General features: G+C 39.0%; 1 protein-coding gene across 1 annotated transcript in view; it reads right to left on the bottom strand.

Moving 5' to 3' along the window:
* Positions 1-24,836, bottom strand: part of AFF3 (ALF transcription elongation factor 3) — a gene marked incomplete at its 3' end in the record, with an annotated part of 474,001 nt that overhangs the window by 224,532 nt on the left and 224,633 nt on the right. Inside the window, exon 6 of the mRNA XM_084234797.1 lies at positions 12,518-12,565. Coding sequence (XP_084090923.1) covers positions 12,518-12,565 — 48 coding nt within the window. The remainder of the gene's footprint in view (positions 1-12,517; positions 12,566-24,836) is intronic.

Here is a 24,836-nt window from a genome sequence, read left to right as displayed (position 1 = left end):
AAACACTGCTATGAGATAGAAGTTAGGCATGATTATTAATCTTTGTGAGCTCTCAAAAGGAATCTTTGGAAACAGAGTAGACTAGAACATATATTATACAAATTACTTTGCCTGGGTAATCTGATTCATAATTAGGCATACTTAGTATAACCATACACTTGTAAAAACAACTTAAAGGCACAAGTTGATAAATAAATAAGCATAGTTTTACAATCAACTAAGAAGGCAAGGAAATTTAAATAAGCACTTTAACTGCTCTTAAAGAGATAAAAAGCTATCAACCACCTATCAAACAAATGTTCCACCAGGGGGTGTAGTCTGCATTTATTTATTCCCTTTGCAGCTTTTTACTGCATGCACCTGGGAAGTTGTAAAAAGCAAACAAAAATCTTTATTTTGACTTTCATTTTTTATTTCAAGGAATCTGCCTCTATATTTTACTGTTTTTTCAGTCAAATGCAAAGTGATTTCCAACACTTTTGTTTTTCCATTAATGCTAAGTGTTAAGGAAATTTGCAAGCAGATATCTAGATTCTTACAGAAATTTGCCATTTTTAAGTAGGACATTACGTTGGACTAATTAATCCTCTCCTGTAGCCAGGAATCCTTTAGGAAAGCAATTGTTACTTAGCAATAAAGATGATCTCACAAATACTCTGCAATGGGTTTTATAGATTGAGATTTCTTTAAGTGAACCTCATCTGTAATGAATTTTAAAATACTCCATTATCCTAACAAGAAAAATAGCAGCTAAAATTCATCAGTTCCAAAATAAAATGTTTATTTCAATCACAGATTTACAAAATTGGTTTACCTCCAGAACCACATTTGATGAATGAAAACATTTTTGTTAAACATGTTGACTCACTGTGTATATTCACAAATTTATCCAGCAGTAGACTTTACAACCACACATCAAATCATAGGGAACAATAGCTGTTTTTCTCTGCAAAAGGTGCACTATATTGTAACACATTAGCTCAGATCTATACCAGCACCCAGTGAATTGAATGCAAGAATACCTGATGGAAAACTTTAGCTCTGGTGAAAGTCACAGCCATACAGGTGGGGGTGCTGGAACTTCTGGCACCTGGAACTCTTGGTGTTTCTTGCCTCTTGTCTTTATCCACCCCTCACCCGGGGGAGAAGACAGTGCTGACTGTTGTCACCCTTATTAGGGGCCATATGGGCAAGAGACTGCCACCAGGAAGTGTGATATAAAATAAAGCAGAACATAGGCTGATGCAAAAGATTCCAGTGTTTCAGGATGCATTACTCAGTAACTAGGTACAGGTGAACACTGCACTCAAGATCAAGTCTGTGTACCCCTCGGGCCACATGACACACATCAACCCTCAGTTCTCAACACAACTCCTTACAAACCCTTTGCAATTTCTTATCAGTGAAGCAACAAATGCAACAAATGCAACCACGTGAGAAAGAGATGCTACAAACACAAGTCTTGAATCACAAGAATTTTCTCAGCTGAAGGTTTTGGAGAAGGACTGAGAAGGGCGGCATAAATCTTAGCCTAACCTCCAAACATTCCTTGGTTTGGTTCTGTGGTATGACTGGTACCAACAGGGCTAAGGTCCTACATTTTCAAATTATTCAGATTTTAAAGTAATCAGTCTATAGGTGGTTACAAATTTGGGCTCTAGGATCTGGGAGACTTGAGTTGAAACCCTCAACTTGCTATGTGTCACCCTCTCTACAACTTAGTGTCCTCCTCTGGGAGATAGGGATGAGTTCATAGAGGGTTGCTCTGAATATGAATAAAGGTAATACATGTTAAGCAATGCTGCTGTCATTACTACTGCTGTGACTTTAATTTGTGGAGTGTGTGCTTTGTCCAAGAGGGTATTCAGATACCTGAACCTCCAAGAAGGGGAAGCCATCATGCAGTGTCTATTCCATCACCTCCATCACTGCTAGTGATAAAAGGTCCACCACACATCCTGGGAGGGACTGAGTTTTCCCAGTGCTGCTGAGACGCTCGGGATGGAGGATAAGATAGGGTGAAGGAATACACTTTTAAAACAGAGAAACCGAAATTATTGCTGGTCTGATTTCCCAAACATTTGTTGTAATTCACCAAATATTTTGCTCACTGCTCTTTCTTTTCATTTCCCTCCATTTGCATGTGTTTTGCTTTTGATGTGGCACACACTTTAAAAATACATTATTACGCAGACAAGCATGTCACCCCTGGAGCTAGCACTTTGTCCCCTGCTTATTCTTAACAAATCTCCTTTTGTGTTCCTTTGTGCTGAAGTGATTAATCATTTCAACCATCCAAGGGCTGCTGCTGATCTTCCTAGATGACTCCAGCAGCCACGACCCCTCCTCCTCCACCATCTATACTGTTTTAAACATGTGAGGCATCTGCTCTCAAATCTCTATTTATAGCACAATGGGCTCTTCATTTCATATAATGACAATGAGTGAACCTCCAAAATAACTCTGTGTTCATTTCTTGCTTTTGCCAGAGTCTCTGCGGTTGGGGTGAAAGGGGGCTACTAAAAGATGTCAGTGAAAAACAAGGAAACGGAATGCACAAAATGTCAGAATGATAAATATTTATTTTGTAGACCAAATGAGAGGTTTTTTGTCTCACTGACTAGAGGGAACTTGTTGCCCCCTCATTTTTTCTGTACAATATCTTATTGGCATTGTGGCTGGATTTTCTTTCTCCCTTTTTTTCTTTCTTTCTGGTTATCTGCAAGAATTTTCAAATGGTTTTCATATTTGAAGTTGAGTCTTTGACTCAACAGGGTCTTAATCTATAATTTGGTTTCCAGAGAGGGAGCCTGGATAGGTTTTGAGGGATTGTTCATTTTTTTAGAAGCTAAAATAAAAACTAACATTTTAAGCTAACTTTAAAGGTTCTATTATAAGATGACTATATTTAACTAACCCCCCCTCCACCCTCCTATAGATATCAACTGTTAAACAGGATTGAAAAACATATTTAAAAACTGACCAAAAATACCATTAAGTCCCAAGTTACTATTAGAAAAAGGAAAGCTAAATGATTCATAAAATAAATACACATGTACAGTAATTTGGTAATGTTAAATTAATTAAGAATCTCAGAGTGATTCCTTTGAAAATTATGTACTCTTTATACAGAAATAAATCTATATTTGAGGCTATTAAAAAGATATTTACAAGTAGTTGAGGAATTGAGTTTTAAATTACTGCGTAAGTCAATAAGCATGCTGATCTTAAGATTCTTAATCATGTTTCAGAAATCTAAAAATGTTCATAGAAAATTAATTTTTTTAAAAAAGGAGAATGTAAATTCTTTAATATTTTTAATTCCACAGAACCAACAAGCTCTGGTTATTTAGAATTAGAAAATAAGGCACTAAAACGAAAACATATTGAAAGAACTGTAATAAGAAGCAGTGTACTGTTTATGGTTTACAACTTCTATAACTTTCTAAGAACTTCAGGGAAGAAAGATATATTTACATAAATGGGCACAACTTTCTGGGAAAAGAAGGGAAGCTACAGTAAAATAAATCAACTATGCTAGCATCTGACAATTATTTTCAAACCTATTATCTGGAGACACAGGAAGAGGTGTACCTTTGTGGATTTCTCATCAGAAACAAAAGGTGTTTAGGAAAGCAGTACTTGGTAGTGGCACAGTCTCCAGAAATTAGGGATGCCGAGCTGTGGTATTAAGCACAGCATTTCCCCAGAATTTCTGAGGTTCAGCTTGGCCCAGGAATAGAGATAATTGCAGGTAGCCAAACACCTCATGTGCAAAAATTAGTTAATTTTGAAAACTAAATACTACTGATACTGGGTAACCTATTCTGAAATTAGAAGTTGTATGAATTTCTTTCAAAATAGAATAAAACAACATGTAGATAAATATGGGAGCAAGTTTTAAAAGTTACAGAAAAGATCTGACTTTCAATCTCTATGTTAAAAAAATTACTTGCACTTCATTGCCTCCAACCACTATAAATATGAATCAGAAATCTGTAATTCAAACTTGTCAGAAACATAAAACAACATATAAATAAAAGGGCAAAAGAAAAATCAGGTTTTGAAGTTGTTTTGGGTTATAATGATCTAAATATTTATGGATCTAAGAACTACAAGTAATTTTGCCTTATTTAAAATATATTAATATCTAGATATTTAAATTTTTGCTTCAATACTCAAATTATCCTTTTATGTCTTAGGAATTATTTTAAACATCCTTGTGTGTGTACAATAATAATTTACAGCAAATCAGTGTAATTTCACAGCCTTCAATGTGAATAACAGTGTGTGGTTTTCTTGATAATAAATACAATTTTAAAATGTATGTCTTAAGTTGATCACTTGGAATAGATGTGGTTTAATTGTTACAAGAACTGCTTTTCACAGAGCATATTAGCAGTGGAAATCGCTTTGACTTCTAGCCCTTGATTCTATGAACAACATGGCAATTAACCAAATTATCCCTGCAAATTTATTATCTTGATTTCTTCAACTTGTACATTACACTCATTATGTATCAAAATGAAAAACTCAGTCCCATGAAGGATAATCAGAATATAAGCGGCAGACATGGAAGGCCTAAGCTTTCCTTGCATGTATGTCCACCAGCACTGGACGCTGGACTCCTTCCCACTTACCGCCCTTGAGAGAGAGTAGGTGGATTTTCATTTCTCTTGCATTTGTGTTAACTGTAAAAATGTTCTAGTGCTCTCAGGTGCCACAAAATCTTGGCAGTCTTTGGAGAACTGACATTTTAGGGGGACAGTACCTCAACCTTTGTTTTTGTTGTTGCAAGACTGGAAGGACAACTTCCAGTCCGTGCTGTTCATTCACTATTCTTTATTCACTTACTCAGTATTGATTAAACATCCATACATGTCAGTCATTTTGCTAGCCCCCTGGGAACACATGGTAACTTCCTACAGGGGGATAAGAAATACCTTTATTGCGCAGTATTGTGAGAATTATAATAGGAAAAGAGAATACAAGGATGTTTCTTTAATTTTAGGAAAGAGGGAAGGAGGGGTGGTTGAGATTCAGTCAAGTTTTCAGGTTTGTCAATAGACTAAAGCACAGGAGCTCTAAGAAGGCGGAGTCTATGCCTATTTTTCAATACTGATGTCCCTCCAGGGGCTAGAACAGAGCCTGCACTGACTGAATGAGGCAAGCTTACCATGGGCTCCATGGATAGCACCTATCAGTGATGGAGATGAGGGCAGGAGGATGTGCTGATGTCAGAGGTGTGTCCAAGGGGGGATGGTTTGACTAAACCAGAATTCCCACAAGTGTCATATAAAACTGATGCTCGGGATGAAAAAAATCCTACTGTCTGTATAAATACAGATATACATACCATCTATAGGCAGATATTCAATATATTTATGGAATTAGAATTTCATAGGGGAGTGAGTAATGAAGAAAAGAGTATCTGAAAAGGGGGTTCTTGAGGAAGTTGATAATGAAAAAAAGGTTGAGAAACACTGATTAGAAAAAGGTAAAAATGATGGCAGACATCAACATTCAACAGCGTTGAGTGATCACCACACTCATTAGGAGCAGGAACAAGGCACTCTTTAAGGGAGGGTGCACAGTCCAGCCACTCATTCCCTTCCCCAGGATGCAGGATTCAGCATAATATAAAAGGTCCTATCTGGTTTCCACTTGGAGGGGTTGTGGTCCAGCCCCCAGGGCTGGCTGCAAGAGGGGAGGGTCACCACTCCAACCAGGAAGACCTTCAGGAATGGACTCTGACGTGGATTCTGAGAGTGGACAAGGAATTAAGCATGATGGGTGGCGGTTGACCATCAACAGAGTGACGACCTGAGAGGAGGGCAATATGTCGTGTGGCTGTGCCAGCCACAGCCTGGAGGTGGCAAATTTTCTGGGAGAAAGATGGCAGTGCCTATAGGGAATTGGGAATTTGATGGGGGCAGTAATGGTAATGAGTGGTCTCTGGTGACTTATGTTTGAGGGTGTGTTTGCCTAACATAATTTCTAAGTCACAGAAAGTGCCAAAAAGGGCAGGATTGAGATAAATAAGATCACAGGGACCTTCATGCTGGAAATTTTCTGACTCAAATGTTACACACACACACACACTTTTGCAAACAAGTAGAATCTTATTTGCCTTCATATTTTAATTACCTATATCACTTTAACAAATATTTTAACATTTTTATGCTTAAATAGCACCCTATAATATTTTTTACTAAATAACTGATAACTAAACTAAGTAACTTACAAAAACATAGTAATAAAGGGCCTCCATGGTGGCACAGGGCTTAAAGTCTTAGTACACGAAGTTATCACTAGCCACTGTGGCTTGAGTTCGATCCCGGCCAGGGAGAAACCCATATGGCATGGCAGACCTCTCCTGTATCACCCACCGCACCCCTTAGCAATGTATTTCAGTGAATTCACCTGTTTTGCTCCCGACTCTGTCTCTGGTGAATCCTCTCATCCCTCACACCTCTGGCCTACACCCAGTTTTTGTATGCATAAATAAATAAAATAAATCTTTAAAAATCCCATAATAACAATGATTCTATAATTTTCAATTCTGAGTTTCAGTCAATTTGTCAAAGTATGTTGAACCCATATGTTTATATTATACTTAAGCATAAAAACTTGAAAGAAAAAATAAAATTCCATTGGTTCTATTAAATAAATTTAACAGGACATAAAGCAAGTTAGTTGGCTGGTACTAAACTTTCGTATTGCGCTGTTGGAGAACAGCACTTAAGAGAAACCCAGATGAAAAATAAGTATGTCCTTGGGGGATTTATACACTGGAAATAATTATCAGATATTACAATTTTACCTGTATTAATATTTCCCAATTCTATATAGTAAAATAAAACAACACTGCAGGAACCCTCCCGAGGGATAAAGACATGAATTTTCACTTTTTGTCCTACATGATCCAAATGTGTTTATTTGTCTGAAAATTAGGGCATGTTGAATATAAGGAAGGAAAATACTGTGGAGAGGATGTGGAAACTTAGTAGTTTCCACAGACAGCATTGTGTAGCCCCTGGACCACAGATGCTCTGTTCCAGTAAGGCTGCTATCTGTCTGCTTCTGTCCTACCTTCTCTGCTCCTGTGTTGCTGGGGCTGGACCATGCAGCGACCTTTTAATGAAGCACTGGCATTGAAAGAAGCACATCTATATTTGTTCTCTCCTCTGAGTTATTCTTTCAATAACTCATCTCACAGGGACTCATTTGCTGAGTTCCTCCTGTATGTCTGGCTGGTGTTCTAGGGCTTTGAGTAAATTTTCTTCATTTTTGAGTTACACTAAATCCTATTTTTTCTGCTGATGCAACTTTCAAGGCTAGAACAATAGAAAACTTAAAAAAATCAAGTATGTTTAATGTCTTGGCCCTTGAATGCAATACCAAAGTTTTCCAAGTATCTTCATGAGAAAATGAAGCCATTTCCTTGACATGGCCAGAAAACCACCTCATCTTGCCATGTAGCTACAGACATACTTCCTTTGCTCCTCTCCTAATTTTTATCAGCCTGGGGGCAGCAGGAGGCAGGCAGAGCCTTCTGTGGTCTCTAGTGGCATCTAGCTTTTGTATATATTTCCCTTTCTTCCAGCCAGCTCCTTCATGTTAAAATATTGACAAACACCCCTGAAAAGATATCCACTGCGGGATCAGAACTTACCCGTTACTATTAGGGCAAGAATATATTCCCACAGACCTTAGATACTCGGGATGCTAACATTCCCTTGGTCTCTATGCCCAAGGTTCTGTAAATGCCTTTGTGATTTCCAAAGGTATCTCTAAGAATGAGACAGTTAAATAGAAAGGCAAAGTTATTCATTCCTAGCAGGGGCCTCCAGACCTCTGAGGTTCTTTTCACCATCACCTCAAAGCTTCTGGGCTTAGAAAAAGACTCCAAATTAAAGTGATTTCCTGCTCCACCTCTATTAGAAACTGAACACCTATGGAGTCATTGCAAAGTCTACAGCCCTAAAATGTAGGAGGAAGCTGGTGGAGAATCCTCATGAGCACTGGGACGCCCTTGGCAGGTAGAAATGAATCAATTAAGGTGGGGCTCTTGCTTTCAGCCAAAAGGATATAATATCTATCAAAAATGCATCTACAGATGTAAAATAGGATATAAAAATTGTGGTACTTCCACTCAGATGGCCATATGTAAAAAGAAAAATCAAAACAGTACCATGTGAACCAATTTGTCTTGAGTAAGACTTCTGGGTTTTACTTGATGAATTTCTCAAGACTTACTTCAGGTTTACTTTTGTTTTTCTTTTATTTTATTAATACAAGGAAGGGGTATAATAATGGCATTCCTCTATAGTTATATGTAGATTGATTGTGCCATTTATGGGCTTTGTTTTGTCACTAATAAATCTTAACTGTTTGAAATCCCTGAGATTTATAAAGGAAATGGTTTGAACTAGAAAAAGCCTGTCTTGTCCATAGCAGGGGAGATTTGACCTTGGTCCATGTCTGCAAATGACCCAAACAAGTCACTTAAATTCTCTCCTTTTTCAGTAGAGAGGCTAATATATTTTTCTCTGGGTTAAGGAACACACAGACATTTAAGCACAAGTTTACTCTCTGCCAAGCATCCAGTGTCTGACGATGAGAGGGTGTCATATGATGTGAATTTCACATGATGGTACTCTCAACTTGCTACCACTCACAGATACCCCAGGACCCAAACTGGACATTTTGTCCAAGAGGCTACTTAACTTTTTGAAAACCAAAGAAAAAGGGTTTCCTTAAAGTATGTTCAATTAGAGTATCAGGAAACTGGTTTGGGTCTCCAGAATTTAAACAAGTACCAGTTATTCCCTTCATAGAAACAGAAATGCAACTTTATGTAAATATTCACTATGAATATTTCATAAGAAAGTGGAATTAAATTAGTGCCTAAAGATGAAAGTCAAGAAGGTAATCTGCTCTGATGTGGCGCTAACATTGTCTCTAAATTCATCCCTTAGGTTCAAACCATAATCTCAAACACTGGTCTCTCACTACAGAGGCTCACTATGTTAGCAGTAGTGTCCCTCAACAACTGTCATCTAAAACTGTCTTACATAAAATGTGTGCGTCCTAGATTCCAGCCCCGCACAACGCCATTAAGTTGTAAACGGATTTTATTTGCTGAACAAATGTTAATGCCATTCTATGTTAATGGATAATGCTATGAAAAGCACCAAAGTATTACAGCTCCAGAGTCTTTAAGGATGAAATATAGTATAACTTAGAAAACTGTCTGTTATAAACATATGTCAGCCATGAGGGCCTCTAGCCCTTATTGCCCATCTTCATAGAAGTCAGTTATAATTTTTCCCTTGGTTAAGTGAATTTTGCAACATTACATAGATTTATCAGGTCCCAGGATTAAAATTCTCTGAGTAAGAGTGAAAAATAATTACACTTTAGAACATAATGTAATATTCAAATGACTTGAAAACAGTCTCTTCAGCAAAAATAAGAAAGGAGAGAGGAAAAAAAGTTTAAAGATGAGGTTGATGACATTGGTTATAAAACCTCTGTGAGCTCAAGTTCACCAACGCATGATCTGGCACTTTTGACTCACAAACATGTGGCAATGGGAAACCTCCCTTTCACAACGAATGCCTGAGTGATTTCATTAATGAGCCAGGAGGACTTCTTCATTTAATAAGACAGCACAGTATTTAAGAAAGAGAGAGGGTGTGCCAGAAGGTGTTTGTTCACATCCAAGCCCTACCACTGACTAGCTGTGTGACCTTGGGTAAGTTGGGTTTCACGTCTCATCTCAGTTGCTTTGTCCATGAGACAAGAATGTAATAGTGTCTACCTCACAGGGCAGCTGTGATGGAGGAACAACATGCACAAGAAACTTAGAAGAGTGCCTCATCTATTGTAAGTATTCCGTAAATGTTAGCTTTTCACCATTTGCTAAGTATTGTTGTATATAGGGCTTACTGCAAATGAAAAGGGGCTGCGATGGAAACTGGCCTTTCCTCACAAGAAAATTTCTCTAACCCCACTGACTCCATTTTCTTAGTTTTTCCTACTGTGGGTTCTACACTTTATTCCATAGAAACATCACTCAATAAAGTCACTAATGACCCTTTTGTTGTACAAATCATTGGGTGATTTCCTATTCTTCATTTTAAGGCATTTTTCACGATCTTGCTATTCTTCCACAACAAGAGAGAGCCATCACTTAAACATGACAGTTGCAAATAACAAATACCTCTGGCAATCTTATCAGGTTTATCAAAATGATCAAAAGGGAAGAGAAACTAATAAGGAAAATTGGGCTTCATAAAGACTATATTTGGGAACCCAGCACTAAAAAGCCAATGCATCATGTTCATGATTCATAACAAATGGAATCTGTGAGCCATCACAAAGATGCTCAGCACTCTCCTTTAAAGGATTTTTCACTCACTCACTTCATTCACTCACTCACTCACTCACTCACTCACTCACTCACTCACTCACTCACTCACTCACATAACAAAATCATGAATTCTAATTCCACTCATTGGGTACAGTGTGGGAAGAATCCTGGGACAAATATGCAACAAATGAAACAGGTTGTAACTGAGAAGGAAGCTTGTGCTTGTGTTTGGAGAAGACAGTCTTTGAATAAGAGGGGAGGACAATCTGGAGAATGACCAAAGTGAGGCAGGGGACAGCCAGAAAAACATTCCAGGCAAAATTGCAAACACACCATTCTCTGGGAGATTCCCAAATACCAACTATTGCTAATAACACTTTAGACTGACAGGTGTGGGGAGAGGAAAAGGTTTACCTTGATATTATCAGCACTACGATCACCTCTGTTTCTCCCAAGTCTATACCACTTCACATTCTGTGTACTCCTCATGGGGTCATCTCCACCACTCTTAACCTTGCATGTGCATATGTCAGTTATCTGATGGATACAGCAGGGTTTCCCTTTCTTTCCAAGCCCTATTTAAGGAGGCTTTGACAGTAATGACACTTCTAGAGTGCTGTTTTAAGGGTCAGTACGTTTAGAGATAGGAAAGGGGATAGGGATTATAGGGCTCTTCTCAGCTCTCTTAAGAACATGAAAATAGGGCCTCCCTGGTGGCGCAAGGGGTTAAGACGCAACCTAGGAAGCTCACTGCAGCCACTGCAGCACAAGTTCTTGATTCCCAGCCAGGGACCAACCCACATGGCACAGCAGACCTCTCCTGACTTGCCCACTGCTCCCCTCAACAGTATATTTCAGTCAATCTGCCTGTTCTGTTCTCCACTCTGTCTCTGGTGGATCCTCTCACCACCCGCACCTCTGTCCTGTACCCCAGTTCTTGTATGCATAAATAAATCTTTAAAAAAAAAAAGGAACATGAAAATAACGCAGAAACACCCAAACCAATCGAAGGAAGATGGCTTCAACATTGCTATTTAGACCCCAAACATGAAAGAAAAAACTTAGGGAACGTATATCAACATCTTACATTATCTGTTGTTTAATTTCAAGCTAAGGTCCAGGATAGTGATAATATAAACATAAAATATCATATGTATTTTTTAAACATATAAAATGCAGAAATGAAGCTACCCACTTTGACAAATGTTTTCTATATAAATCTCTGCCAGAAAAGAAAAATCATTATGAATTCAACAAATCAAACTCAATTAATTATTTTGGTCAACTTGAGGGTAAATTATATTTTAAACCAAGTAATTCCATTACTGTAATTCAATAGAAATTCAAGAAAAAGTGTGTAGGTTATCCAAAAGTTAAATGCATATTAAAGTATTTTTTTAAGGACATTGTCATACCTTCTGGGCTAATTCATCTGGGGTTTTGCCCAGTGTAATATCAGCTTTCTGAGAACTGTAAATTATTAGATTACTTCCTTGAGAAAATATGGGTGAAGGTCTGGGTTGAAAATGACATCCTGACTTTAAGTTTGAATAACCAGAAAACACTAATATGGTGGAACCACTGAAGCTAAGTGAATCTGGGTGTGAAACAGGCTCTCGGCAGGAATCCACTAGAGATGATGTTGATGAAAAGCACAAGCTTCCAGAGAGCAACAGGCAAAATAATAACATGCAAAACAATATAGAAATAAATTTCAGATGCTGAACATTACCTCCTTGTCAGAGTGCTTCTGATTTTAATTAAGTTTAGAAGAAAAATAACAAGGCAACCCCTGCCTGCCTCAAAAGTACAGACAATTAAAGAATGTGTTTAAATAGCAGGGTGATAAATGGGGGCATCCAAATGTGAGCACCACCATGTTTTTCATCTCAACTCTGTGTTCTGTCATCCAGCTGATCACTTTAATGCAAAAGCACCAGATTGAGGTGCAGCTTCAGGATGTCTCAAAGAAACACATATCACTTAGGTGACTTATGTGATTACCATCAGAAAAGGTAAATGTCAAACAACAAACCAAGGTGGAGTCACCTTTGATAATGTAGCCTTGCATCCCCTTTCTCTACAAAAAGAGGGTCTATGTCTACCCAGCTGAGAAGATTTGTAAAAGAATATCCTTACCCGAATTATTTCTTCCACACAGCTATTGGTTTCGCCAGATCTACTCTCCTGAAAACAAAGAAAAGGAAAATTAAGCTTAATAGAATAGATTTATGGTAACAAACAAAAGATGACATATACACTTCCAAACTTAATCAAGTTTGGATTGAGGGAATGCCTAAGTTCAGACTTACTGATAAGTTCCTTTCCTTAATGGGATGACTCCTACTGTGGCTACGACTGTACCCCAATTCCCCACCGATGCAGTATAGACAGGTCAGCCAGGAGCTCCACACTTACCCCAGAGTTTCAGCTCTGGGTCCTCTAGCCACATGTGCAGCATTTGCAAAAACATTGAGTTCATCCCCCAAAGATGAGCAATATCTCTGCCAAGGCTAACACCTGCTATAGTGTCTATAAAGTCTGACAGCCCCACCAGGCTCAAAGTCTAGATCAACTGTTTTGATGGGCCCCAAACTGAAAGACCAAAAGGAGAAACCCTCGCTCAGTGTTGGCATAGCATACTGGGAGTCATACTCCAGAGCCACTTGTTCTATAAGGATGTGGAGAGGTGAAGGGATCTGAAGAATGGTGGCTTCAGGTTCCAGCTGACTCTGGGGTACATTGTGAGTTCCAGAGATGCTCTGCGGTTACTATTAGTTTCATAGCCTACAGCACAGGAGGTGATTTTGTAGGGATATGAAAGCAGCATTTGCTGGTAGAAGTGCCTACTGTTGCCTCAGGGAGAACTTCTCTTGGCCTTTTATTGAAAGGTATTGACCACAACTCAGCATGACATCCTAGAATGAGGCTTTCTTCAGTCTCTTCTCCAAGCCCACCCTACTTTCCTCTTCATGTCTCTCTTTCCATCAGGAATGTTAGCTGCAACTTCCTAGTTTTCCTAGTTAGTTTCCAGTCATCCTTCAAATTCAGGGGTTCAGTGTCCTTTAGCACTGTACTTCACACAATCCTGAGTGTGCACAGTAAATATTTGCTAGTGGACAAATGTAGGAGGAAATGAATGAATCTCTTTCCTACAGTTCTGAAAAATGTGAGGTCTATCACCATTACAGACTATCAAAGAATGCACCCTCAACACCCTATGTATGCCACTCACCCCCTCTGGTGGTAGAGCATTCTGTTTGAAATAGTCTTTCAATTGGGTAAGGTGCCGAGGTGAATGAAGCTATGCAGGCCCGAAATTTGTCCCCAACCTGAGTGGTCTCAACTAGAAAGCATATTGAGATCACAACCATTTCTCTTACCCAACTTTCAATGCCAACTCTTTCTTGTCATGTACTATACTGGCTTGCTAAATTCTCAGTGCACTTCATATTTGTGCTTTCTATTTATTTTTTTATTGAAGATTTTTTTAATTTATGCATATAAGACTGGGGTGCAGGCCAGAGGTGTGGGGAGTGAGAGTATCCATCAGAGACAGAGTGGGGAGCAGAACAGGCAGATCCACTGAAATACACTGCTGAGGGGAACAGCAGGCGAGACAGGAGAGGTCTGCTGTGCCATGTGGGTCACCTCTCTGTCCAGGAATTGAACTCCTGCTGCAGTGGCTGTGGATAACTTCATAGTGCTGTGACTTAAGCCCTTGCACCACCAGGGAGGCCCCTGTTTTCTTTTTAAATGTAAATTCTCAATGTACTCCCTATTTTCTAACTTAAAACAATCAAGGGAAACTTGACAACATATTGTCTTGGTGGAATCACTCAGCTACACGACATAATAAAAAGATTCTTCAGGGCCTCCCCGGTGGCGCAGCGGTTGAGCGCTAGATTGCGAAGCTGCCCGCAGCCTCTGCGGCGCCGGTTCGATCCCCGGCTGCTCCCCGGCTACCAGCGGAGGGTCCCACATGGCGCGCAGACCTCTCCTGCCGCCCGCTGCTCCCCTCAGCAGTGTGCTTCGGTCCTTCTGCCTGCTCTGCTCCCCGCTCTGGCTCTGGTGAATTCTCTCACCCTCCTGCGCTTCTGACTGTACCCAGTGCATGTGTAAACAAAAAAACAAACAAACAAATAAATAAAAACATGCCTCTATAAAATAAATAAATAAATAAAATTTAAAAAAAAAAGATTCTTCAAATTAAACTTAGGTTTCATAAAGCTAAGCTTTCTCCAAATATAACATTTCCATTTCATTTGAAGTGATTTATATAAATGGTAGGTTGTTGTTATCATTCTCTCCCTATAATCCTGTAAATTTTACTACCCTACTCTGAAATGGGAATGCAGTGTGAGAGAAATGCAGGACAGGTACCCTATTAAATACTTCCCTCCTCGCTGTATAGATGGAGTATCTAGGATTATTATATTGGCTTATCTCAATGGCAACTCCAACCATGACTGATGATCTACACATATACCACGTCCTCCTACTTGGGTGGCCTGGTAAAGGTGAAGATGTACCGAGTGAGGCCAGGACAAAGGGCTTCTAAATCAATCTCAGTAAATCTTGATTTTAAATTAGTTAAATTAATAGTCTGGCAGCAGATAACCTTGGGTCTTCTCTAGAACACTTTACTCTGGGACTCATGGGCATTTGAGAAGAGAAGTAACATGTTGGTTTTGTTATAGAGCAGCCCCAATATTAAACGGGTTCCTTTTCCCCCTAACAGTTTGAGTTTTCAGAATCCCATTTGGATTGGAGTAGATCCATGGGGCACTGTATTGCAGACAATTTGAATCGGAAGAAACCTTGCAGCCCATTATATGTTAACTCAATGACTTTGACAGATGGAGATACTGTGGCCCAGAAAAGTAAAGGACTTTGTTGAAAATAAGTTGGCAGCAAGGGGCAGTCAAGGAATATAATCCAAGTACAATTCCTAAACACTAGCTCAGTCAACTTTCTACTATCTTATACCATCTCTCGAAGCTCAACCCTTAAAAAGGGTTCAAGTTGAGGTCACTAGAAATGCTTGAAGTGCAGAAATAAAATAATTGAGGTATATTTGGGTAAAATTTCTCCTTCCTTCCAGGATGCAAATTATCCAACAATTAATCATTCTGGCTCTCACTCTCTAATCTCCAACATCACATGCATAGCAGGAGAAGAGATGAGAGACAAAATAAAGAGAAGGGTCAAAACTACTATTCTTTCAGTGACATTAACAAATAAAAGGTAAGGATTTGCATAGAAATTGGAGGATAGAATTCCACCTCTTCCTTTTTTAAATACAAAACAGGGCATTGGGGAGAGGGAGCAACTGGAGGACATTTTACCTTGAGGTCTTTCCCAAATGTGGTTTCAGCTAGTTATGTACTTTGATTATATTTACAGTTTTCAAACTTTCAGTGTTTATGATTCAGATTAAAACATGCATGTGATTTGCATCTCCAAATTTGTGTTTATATTTTTCACCATAAAGTTACTGCTTTCCTTGGAAAGGTACCCACTGAGATGGAGGGCTGCACAATGCAAATTTTAATTACTCTGTATTTTTTTGAGAGTTTGTAGCTGTTGTTTCACGCTGAGTTGTTAAGCCGTTGCTCTGTATTTACTCTGACTTTGATGAACCACCCCATTTTCCTATCATTACATTTTGAAATCTGTCATAACAGTCTCACCTCATTGAACCTCCAACTAAACTTCAATTAAAAGCTAGCAACCCCAGCTGATTATCCTTCTCTACAGCCTTGTCTCTGACGTTCCTTTCTCACAGAACTGCTTTCCCCAAATCCTACTACTTAAAAATACACCACACACTCTGCAGGGAAATGTTGAGGAACTAAGTTGTGGTAAGTATAGCTCAAGAAATAGCCAGGAGATCCTATCGCTGACAGCAGAATTTCCTAATTACCATGCCAAGCACAGAGCATTGGAAGAAGCAAGCTTAAGGAGAACAGGCTGATCAAATCAGGGGGAAATGGCATTTCACTGCAGAGGAAATGAAGCTACATACGTTTGGTGGAGGACAAGAATAGAAACTCTGGAAAGGAGGCCTCACAAGGCTAAAACCTGACTCACACAAGGAGGTGGGGGGTTGAGGGGAATCACATGACTATTAACCCAGCTGTAGAGGTCATGACCCTTAGGCATCAGTGCCTCATCACAAGACAAGAGACACAAGCAAGATCAGACTGCTATAGGGAGTGGAGCACAGGCCTGAGGGTAAAGATATGGAGATTGGTCCCAACCTGGAATCTTTGATCCCTTTCTAGTTTTGCCTGTTACCCAACATCAGCAACAAGCAGTCCACTCCATGGAAGAGTGTCCCTTCCCAAAGAGAGAAGGGCTATATCAGTACAGTCTCTGCACAGGCTTAGGGCAGCACTCCCACTGCCCACCTGTGACTATGCAGATGCCTCTTTTCCCCAACTCTCTCCCTCTGCAGGGTAGCAGCTTCCTGCCTGCCCATGACCTGTCAAGGCAGCCTGCCTGCAATCATGCAGTCCTCTCTTAGCAATACCTGTCCCTTTCCCTTTTCCTAATTAAATATAACTAATGTCTCCATCTCATGAAGAAACACGCCTGGGGAACGCTACGTGTGCCGCTGAAACGGGAGCTCTGGTGAAACCTTTCCCAGAGTGAACCCAAGGACCTGCAACTCTACATAACTCCATCACATTCTATTTTCAAAAATTGTTTAACTCTTATTAGACACATTTAAGGTGGAACTTTGTTTCTAAGGTGATGCTACTTTAAAATCACAATACCTTTGTTTGTCTGTAAAAGCACTCAAAATGCCCTCAAGCATTTAGAAGTCGTTTATCACATATACTTTTAAAGACTTCTACAGAGTATTTTTAAATAAATCACACTAGTTTTGATTCATAGAAAAAAAATCACACTGGGCCTCCCCGTTGGCGCAGCGGTTGAGCGCTGGGTTGCGAAGCTGCCCGCGGCCTCTGCGGCGCCGGTTCGATCCCCGGCTGCTCCCCGGCCACCGGAGGAGGGTCCCACATGGCGCGCAGACCTCTCCTGCCGCCCGCTGCTCCCCTCAGCAGTGTACTTCGGTCCTTCTGCCTGCTCTGCTCCCCGCTCTGGCTCTGGTGAATTCCCTCACCCTCCCGCGCTTCTGACTGTACCCAGTGCTTGTATAAACAAAACAAACAAACAAACAAATAAATAAATAAATAAAACATGCCTCTATAAAAAATAAAATAAAATAAATTAAAAAAAAAAAAAAGAAAAAAAATCACACTAGTTTTGATTCAGATACAAAGAAATGAGGTGTGCCATTCATGCCACCGAAGCTGTGGGTAAGGATGTAAGCTCAAATTCGGGAGTCACCACAATGCCATGTGAAGCTCCATCTAATGACACCTGAGGCAGGTGACCTGTGGACATAGAGGCAGCCATCCAGTTCTCTCTCAAATTCTGCCTCTTTTACACCCAACCCAATATCTCCCCTTCCAGGGCCACTATGCTTCCAGTCACCCAAGCAGGATGCTCAGCATCATCCCTCATCAGTCTCCTGCTAATCCCCGAATCTGCTCAGCAAATTGGTTCACCTTTCCTCTGCCATTCACCTCCAGTTCTCCCTCTCTGACCCTTACTGTCACCATCATCTAAACATAATACATTGAGAGGAAAATAAACAAAAAGAAAATTTACAAAATAAAAAATTTTAAAAATTAAGAAAAGGAAAGCCCCAAGAAACACAATTTGTTATGAAAAGGGGAATAAATATGGAATGGATTGTACATAAGAGGGTACTGATGTTAATATTAAAATAGAACACACTGGTAGTCAACAAAAAATCTTAAGGCAGTTGGCAACTTTATGAGTAAATCTGACTTGAGAAAAAAAGGAAAAGGAGATTATGCCTATAACCCTGAGAATGCAGATTAAAATAAAAATTATCTTCAAATAAGGCTTTAAGTCAGATTGTTTTAGAGTGAGGTATTTCTAACTTTTGAGAAAGAAATAAATCCCTATGTTCCTTGCCAGAGTAGAAAGTAATGGAAATCTAAGCGATTAAGTTAGTATAAAACCCTAATTAAGAATATATATATCAATACACTGTATGAAAATGAATGTGAGTCTCAGTAATTAGTAAATATAATTCAATAAAATATTATAAGAATTAGTGGAATTTGGCCCAGGAACACAAAAAATGGTTTAATATTTATTTTTTTAAAAGATTTATATATTTATGCATATAAGAACTGGGGTACAGGCCAGAGGTGTGGGGGTGAGAGGATTCACCAGAGACAGAGTGGGGAACAGAGCAGGTGGATTGACTGAAAACCACTACTGAAAGGAGCAGCGGGTTAGTCAGGAGAGGTCTGCGGCGCCATGTTGGCATCTCCCTAGCCGGGGATAGAACTCATGCTGCAGTGGCTGAGAATTGCTTCATTGGGCTGTGTCTCAAACCCCTGCGCCACCAGGGAGGCCCCTCAAAAATGGTTTAATATTTAACATTAGGGCCCATTTGAAGTGCTGTATCACCAGGGAGAATACATAAATAACTATGATAATTTTAGATTTAATTTTTGAACATATACCTAGAAAAATTTAAAAGGCTCCACAGCTACTATTATTTTTAAAAATTATTTATTTATTCATATTTTACATCTTTTTTTTTTTAAATGTTGCTTTCTTTTCTCAGGTGTAGTCCCCATAGAATTTCCACCAATTCACCGGTTCATCATCACCTTGTGCTCTTCCCTCCCTGATTTTGACCCCTCTCCCTCACACTCCTCTGAAGAATAGCTCTGATTTATACTTGGCTGTTTTTTTTTTTTGCTTTGTTTTGTTCTGTTGTGTTTTTTATTGTTATTTTTTCCCAATCCCTTATTTGGTTCCCCTATATTCCTCCTATAAATGAGACTGTTACGGAGCAACCCCGATATAAAACTGGTTGCCTGGCTGTGGGTCCTCACCGCACGTTTAAAAGGGACTTATTAATACTCCACTACAGGCATACACAAACCATCCGATATTATTCTTTTTCCTTCTGACTTATTTTACAGAACATAATCCCTTGTAGCTCCATCCATGTTGCTTTAATGGCATCAGTTTATCTTTTTTGATTGCTGAATAATACTCCATTGTGTATATGTACCACATCTTCTTGATCCAGTCATCTATTTTTGGGCATTTGGGTTGTTTCCAGGTCTTACCTATTATAAATAGTGCTGCAATAAACATGAGGGTGCAGGTAGCCTTTTGAATTAATATTTTTGTGTCCTTTGGGCAGATCCCTAGGAGTTGAATTGCTGGGTCATATGGCAGCTCCATTTTTAGTAGTCTGAGGAACCTCCACACAGCTTTCCATGGTGTTTGGACCAGTTTGCACTCCCACCAGCTCCACTGCTACTATTATTAATTTAAACAGGGAGGTTTAAAAAGTGATTGTAGGGGCCTCCCCGGTGGTGCAGCAGTTGAGCTCTGGATAGCGGGGCTGCCTGCGGCCTCTGCAGCGCCAGTGCAATCCCTGGCTGATCCCCGGCTGCTCCCCGGCCACCAGAGGAGGGTCCCACATGGCGCGCAGACCTCTCCTGCCGCCCGCTGCTCCCCTCAGCAGTGTACTTCGGTCCTTCTGCCTGCTCTGCTCCCCGCTCTGACTCTGGTGAATTCTCTCACCCTCCCGCGCTTCTGACTGTACCCAGTGCTTCTATAAATAAATAAATAAACAAACAAATAAATAAATAAATCTTTAAAAAAATAAAAAAAAAAGCAATTGTATATAAACTGAACACTCAAAACTGAGTAACTCTTCTAAGTAACAACCATAAATAAAAATTATAGAAAAAAATCCCACCTACAATATCAAGAAAAATAGTAAATAATCTTAAAAAGAGATGTTGAAGACCTAAAAGAAAAATCTCCAGAGTCCTACTAAAAGATAAAAACAAACAAACAAACAAAAAAAAACAAAAAACCCTAGAAAGGACTGACTATATTTAAAAGATTAATTTGTAAGGGCTGACTATATTTCCCAAATACCTTCCAACTCTATTATATAAAATAGTGCCCAATAAATATGTCAAGAGTGTTCAATTTCATGACATTTAGTGCATTCATAGTCATGATCACCTGCATCCACTTCCAAAACATTTCCATTGTACCAAAGTGAAACACTAAGCAGCTTCTCCCCATTGCCCAAGACATTAAATTTTAAAATATGATTTTACTGTATTAAATACTACACCGAACTGAGAAGAACAAAACGATAAAAATATTGATGAGTATCATTTGCTTGGATTAGATTATAATGGGTATGATGATCTCATTTATGACCAATTTCTAGTAGGATACTTGGAACAACATAGTGGGCACTCAAGGATGTTTGCTGAAAGAATGAATAAGTGGCAGTATACTTAAAAAATACTATTTTAAAAATTAATGTCTTTCTCTTTATATGTAATATACTTGGTCATCTACATTACATAGGGACATCTTATTTTAATGACAACAATAAAACTTCAGCAGTGTTATAGCTTAAATACAAATTCTTAGAATATCAACACTTATTTACTTCTTTAAAATTAAGCCTATACCATTAGTACAGATGTCATTAGCAAGTTATTTGACGTCCTTAAACTCCATGTTGTTATCTCTTAATTACGTAACAAATGTTTGCCTTCTATTAACAGACAGTTTTGTTGAAGAGTTAATAATCGATTTTCTATCAGATTGTTAGCCACAGAACAAGGTTTTTCAATTATGTCATTATTTTTACAATAGAAATTAGTGACATTAATCAGAGCTTGTAGTAAAAGGTGCATTTGGTTTTTAGAAAGTTAAGTGGTCTGTCAGTGTGCTGACCTTGTCAAAAATCTATTGATGGCCTAAAGAGATTAGAACCAGAGACAGTGGTTTTACTTCCTGGTCACTAATTGATATCGAGTGCTTTTCCACAGGGTCATGTCTCAATAAAATACCTGAGTACTGTGTACAGGGGTCATCTTCCACACAGTCCTGTCAACACTGGAAACCACATAACCATAATAATGGACATGTGCTTCCCACCTGTAATCCTACATTGACATAAACACTTTGAGACCTCCGCGTGTTCTTTCATCTCAAAAGTGCAGCCATTGCTTTTAGCAAAAGGAAGACCGTGCAGGCTGAGGCAGGAGTGAGAACACTAAAGCTATTTACCCTCACATGACAGGCAGACTGAAGGGAGATTTAAAAATGTACTGTTTCCTTTTTAACATTTTCCAGAATTTCATCCTGTCCCATTCATATAATCTACTTTCCTGAATTTCATTCTGCCCCACATTTATATAATCTACTAACAAATAAAAAATTATTTATATGTAGCAGAAGGCTTGTTGATAGGACATCTCTATACGATTATATCCTTGTCTCCCCCTTAAGTAAGGAGGGAGATGTATAGGAAAAGCACATTTGATTGTCATACATAGTCAGGAACATGGTTTTCTTTTCCAATCATAAAATTATGAACACTAAAGCTTACATAGAAAGAGTAATCCAAAGTGACTGAAGTAACCAATTAAAGATATGTAGGACTGTTATAATTTGTTACCCACAGAAAGATAATCAATTCTCTCTTAACCATGAATAGAAATGACTATTGCAAATGGCAAAAGTGGTGCCATTTATGTGCTATAAATAAATGCTGAACAAAGAAATTCAGCTGAAATTTGCTGAGGTGTAGGAGACAAGGATCTCCTAAGAGGTGGGAGCAGGTAGCCTGAGAAACTGGTGCTTACTTTCATTGGCTTATGAGAATTTTTCAATACTCAAAGTTTTAGATTTTAAACAAATCTCTATCTACTATGGCATATTTAAAGATCTTATTCTATTTTTTTAATATGTGCATATTTGCAGCATTTTTACACTTAACTCTGCTGGTGGAGCTTTACTATTAGTCCTAGAAAGCACTTGCAGGCTAGGAGGAGAAGAGATGTTATAGTGGTGATGGACATGTCTTTTTCTTCCATTCTTGTAAAATGCTCAACCACGTGTGCAGGGGGCCGAGAGGACTATGGTCAAGGACTTGGCAGTGGGTGTTGTGCAGTGGCATACATTTTTAGAGATATGAACCCAAGCCTTTGAATCATATGCAGTGTTATATACCCTTGTTACCTCACTAAAAAACAATACAACAAAAAAATGTTCATTTTCTCTGAAACCAGGATGTGTCTACTGAGAGTTCTTGGACCCAGTTCCACAGTGAGTTGGCTTCCCTACACCAACAAGCAATTCCCAGACACCAGCAGGGTTCTAGGAATTCAACTCAATTCTGAAAAGCTAGCATTTACCAGATCTACTGAGTTAGGATCACATTCCACGGCTTAAGGTCTCAGCCTCCAAAAAACCCACCACTCTACGTGCCAGCTGTAAGTCCAGGCTGTTTTTACCTGTGCTTCTAACCATGTGATTATGCCAGAGGTTTCTGTATCTCTTTCCTCGGTTTAACTTGCTAAAATAGCTCACCGAACTTAGGAAACCAACTGACTTATTAGATCACAAATTTATGATGATTTTATTATCATCATTACCAAAGGATAAAAAGCCAAAAGAACAAATACACAGGGCAAGGTCTAGGACAAAGACGTTTTCAACCTTGTGGAGTTTGTGGCCTGGCAAAGTGGCACATGCAAGATCTTGGTTTCTCACCCTGCAAACTCTCTGAAGCCCCTCCTTTTGAATTTTTAGGAGGCTTCATTAGATAGGCCCGTTTGATTATTGACTATTAATCATTGACCATTAGCAACAGAACACAATCTCTAACCCTCTATCCTCCCCAGAGATCAGGGGGTAGGACTGGAGGTTCTATCCTCTAGCCACTTGGTTGGTTCTCTTGGCAATCAGCCCCTATCCTTAGGAGCTTCCCAAAGTGTCACCTATCTCAATAAAATAATACTCTCAAAACTTAGGAAATTCCAAGGCTTTTGAGATTGTGAGCTAGAAGATGTGCATAAAGATTAAATAAACATGAGAAATACATTTTGATTAACTAAGTGATCAAATATATATATTTCTTATAAGTCACAGTATCACAATATAAGGCAGGGTATTACTTGTGAAACTTGGGGTATCTGGGGCTGAACCTGGATATTAATCCATGCACCTGACCTTTCCTCTATCAGGACAGGCCCCAGAGGGCTCCTAAAAGTGCATGCTGACCTGTGTGAATTTTCATGTAAAACATGCAAATTGAGGAATTCAGGAAGAGAAGCTACACAGCAGGTCCTGGCCCCCTTCCATAAAGAGGGCAGAACCATTTTATACCCCTATTCCATAGTCTCTGGGTGGGACCCAAAAAGAAAACAACCTCGGGCCTCCCTGGTGGCACAAGGGGTTGTCTCAGCACTCTGAAGCTATCCACAGCCACTGCAGCATGAGTTTGATCCGAGGCCAGGGAGCTACCAACATGGCACAACAGACCTCTCTTGTCTCGCCTGCTGTTCCCCTCAGCAGTGTATTTCAGTAGATCCACCTGTTCTGCTCCCCACTCTGTCTCTGGTGGATCCTTTCACCCCCAGCACCTCTGGCCTATACCCTAGCTCCTGTATGCATGAATCTTTTTTTAAAAAAAAAACCACAATCTTTCTGTATCTTCATACCTTTACTAGTCCCACAAAATCCCATGGAGTTGTGATCTAAGGGAGAAAAACAAAACCTTGACAAAACAAAAAGTTTGATATGAAGTAAATACTACTTTTTAAATATGTAGACATTATTATGGCAAAATTCCATTTGAACAAAATGAAGACATTCCATCCTCAATGTTGTCTAATGCCTTGCATAAAATACTCAAGCTGCAGGGAAGAGTTGGAACAAAAACCATTTGCTTAGGTCATCTTTTGGTTTCATAAATCTTTGGTTTCTTGGGCTTCTCTGAGTAGTGTGTCATAGTATGGAATTATCATAAGGTAAATTTCTGCCTCAAAATTTCTCTTTCCAATAGAACAAATTTTAACTGTATTTATAAAAACTATTAAAAAAATGGCTTGAAATCTAATTAAAACATACCTAAGATTATATTGGAATAATTTAATAAAAAAGATAATTTTATAATAAATATCAACAAGAGCAGTCAAATTAAGTCAGGAAGTGTGAATCACAATTAGTCAAGATTATGTTCCATCCAATACTATGTCTTAAAAGGTCTACAGAGAAAGGAAAACAAAATCTCAGTAATCTATCAACCCTCCTCTCTAGCGGAATACCAAAGAATGTAATGTTTACAGATTTGATTTCTAGCACTGAGAAAATAGATGATTTTCAAAAATTACTTCCTTTAGGCTAAAATTAAAAACAAACTCAGCAACTTAACAGTAGTAAAGTAAAAATGACAGACTACTTAATGTAACATGCAACTAGAGAGGGGATTTGAACAACCTGTCAGGTAGTGTAAAAAGTAAGAAAGTATGAAAAAGTAGTGTAAAAAGTAAGAACTAGTAAG

The sequence above is a fragment of the Talpa europaea genome (assembly GCF_964194135.1).
Source record: "Talpa europaea genome assembly, chromosome: 6".
NCBI lineage: Eukaryota > Metazoa > Chordata > Mammalia > Eulipotyphla > Talpidae > Talpa > Talpa europaea.
The sequence above is the reverse complement of the archived record's forward strand: the minus strand, read 5'-3'. Positions and strand labels throughout refer to the sequence as shown.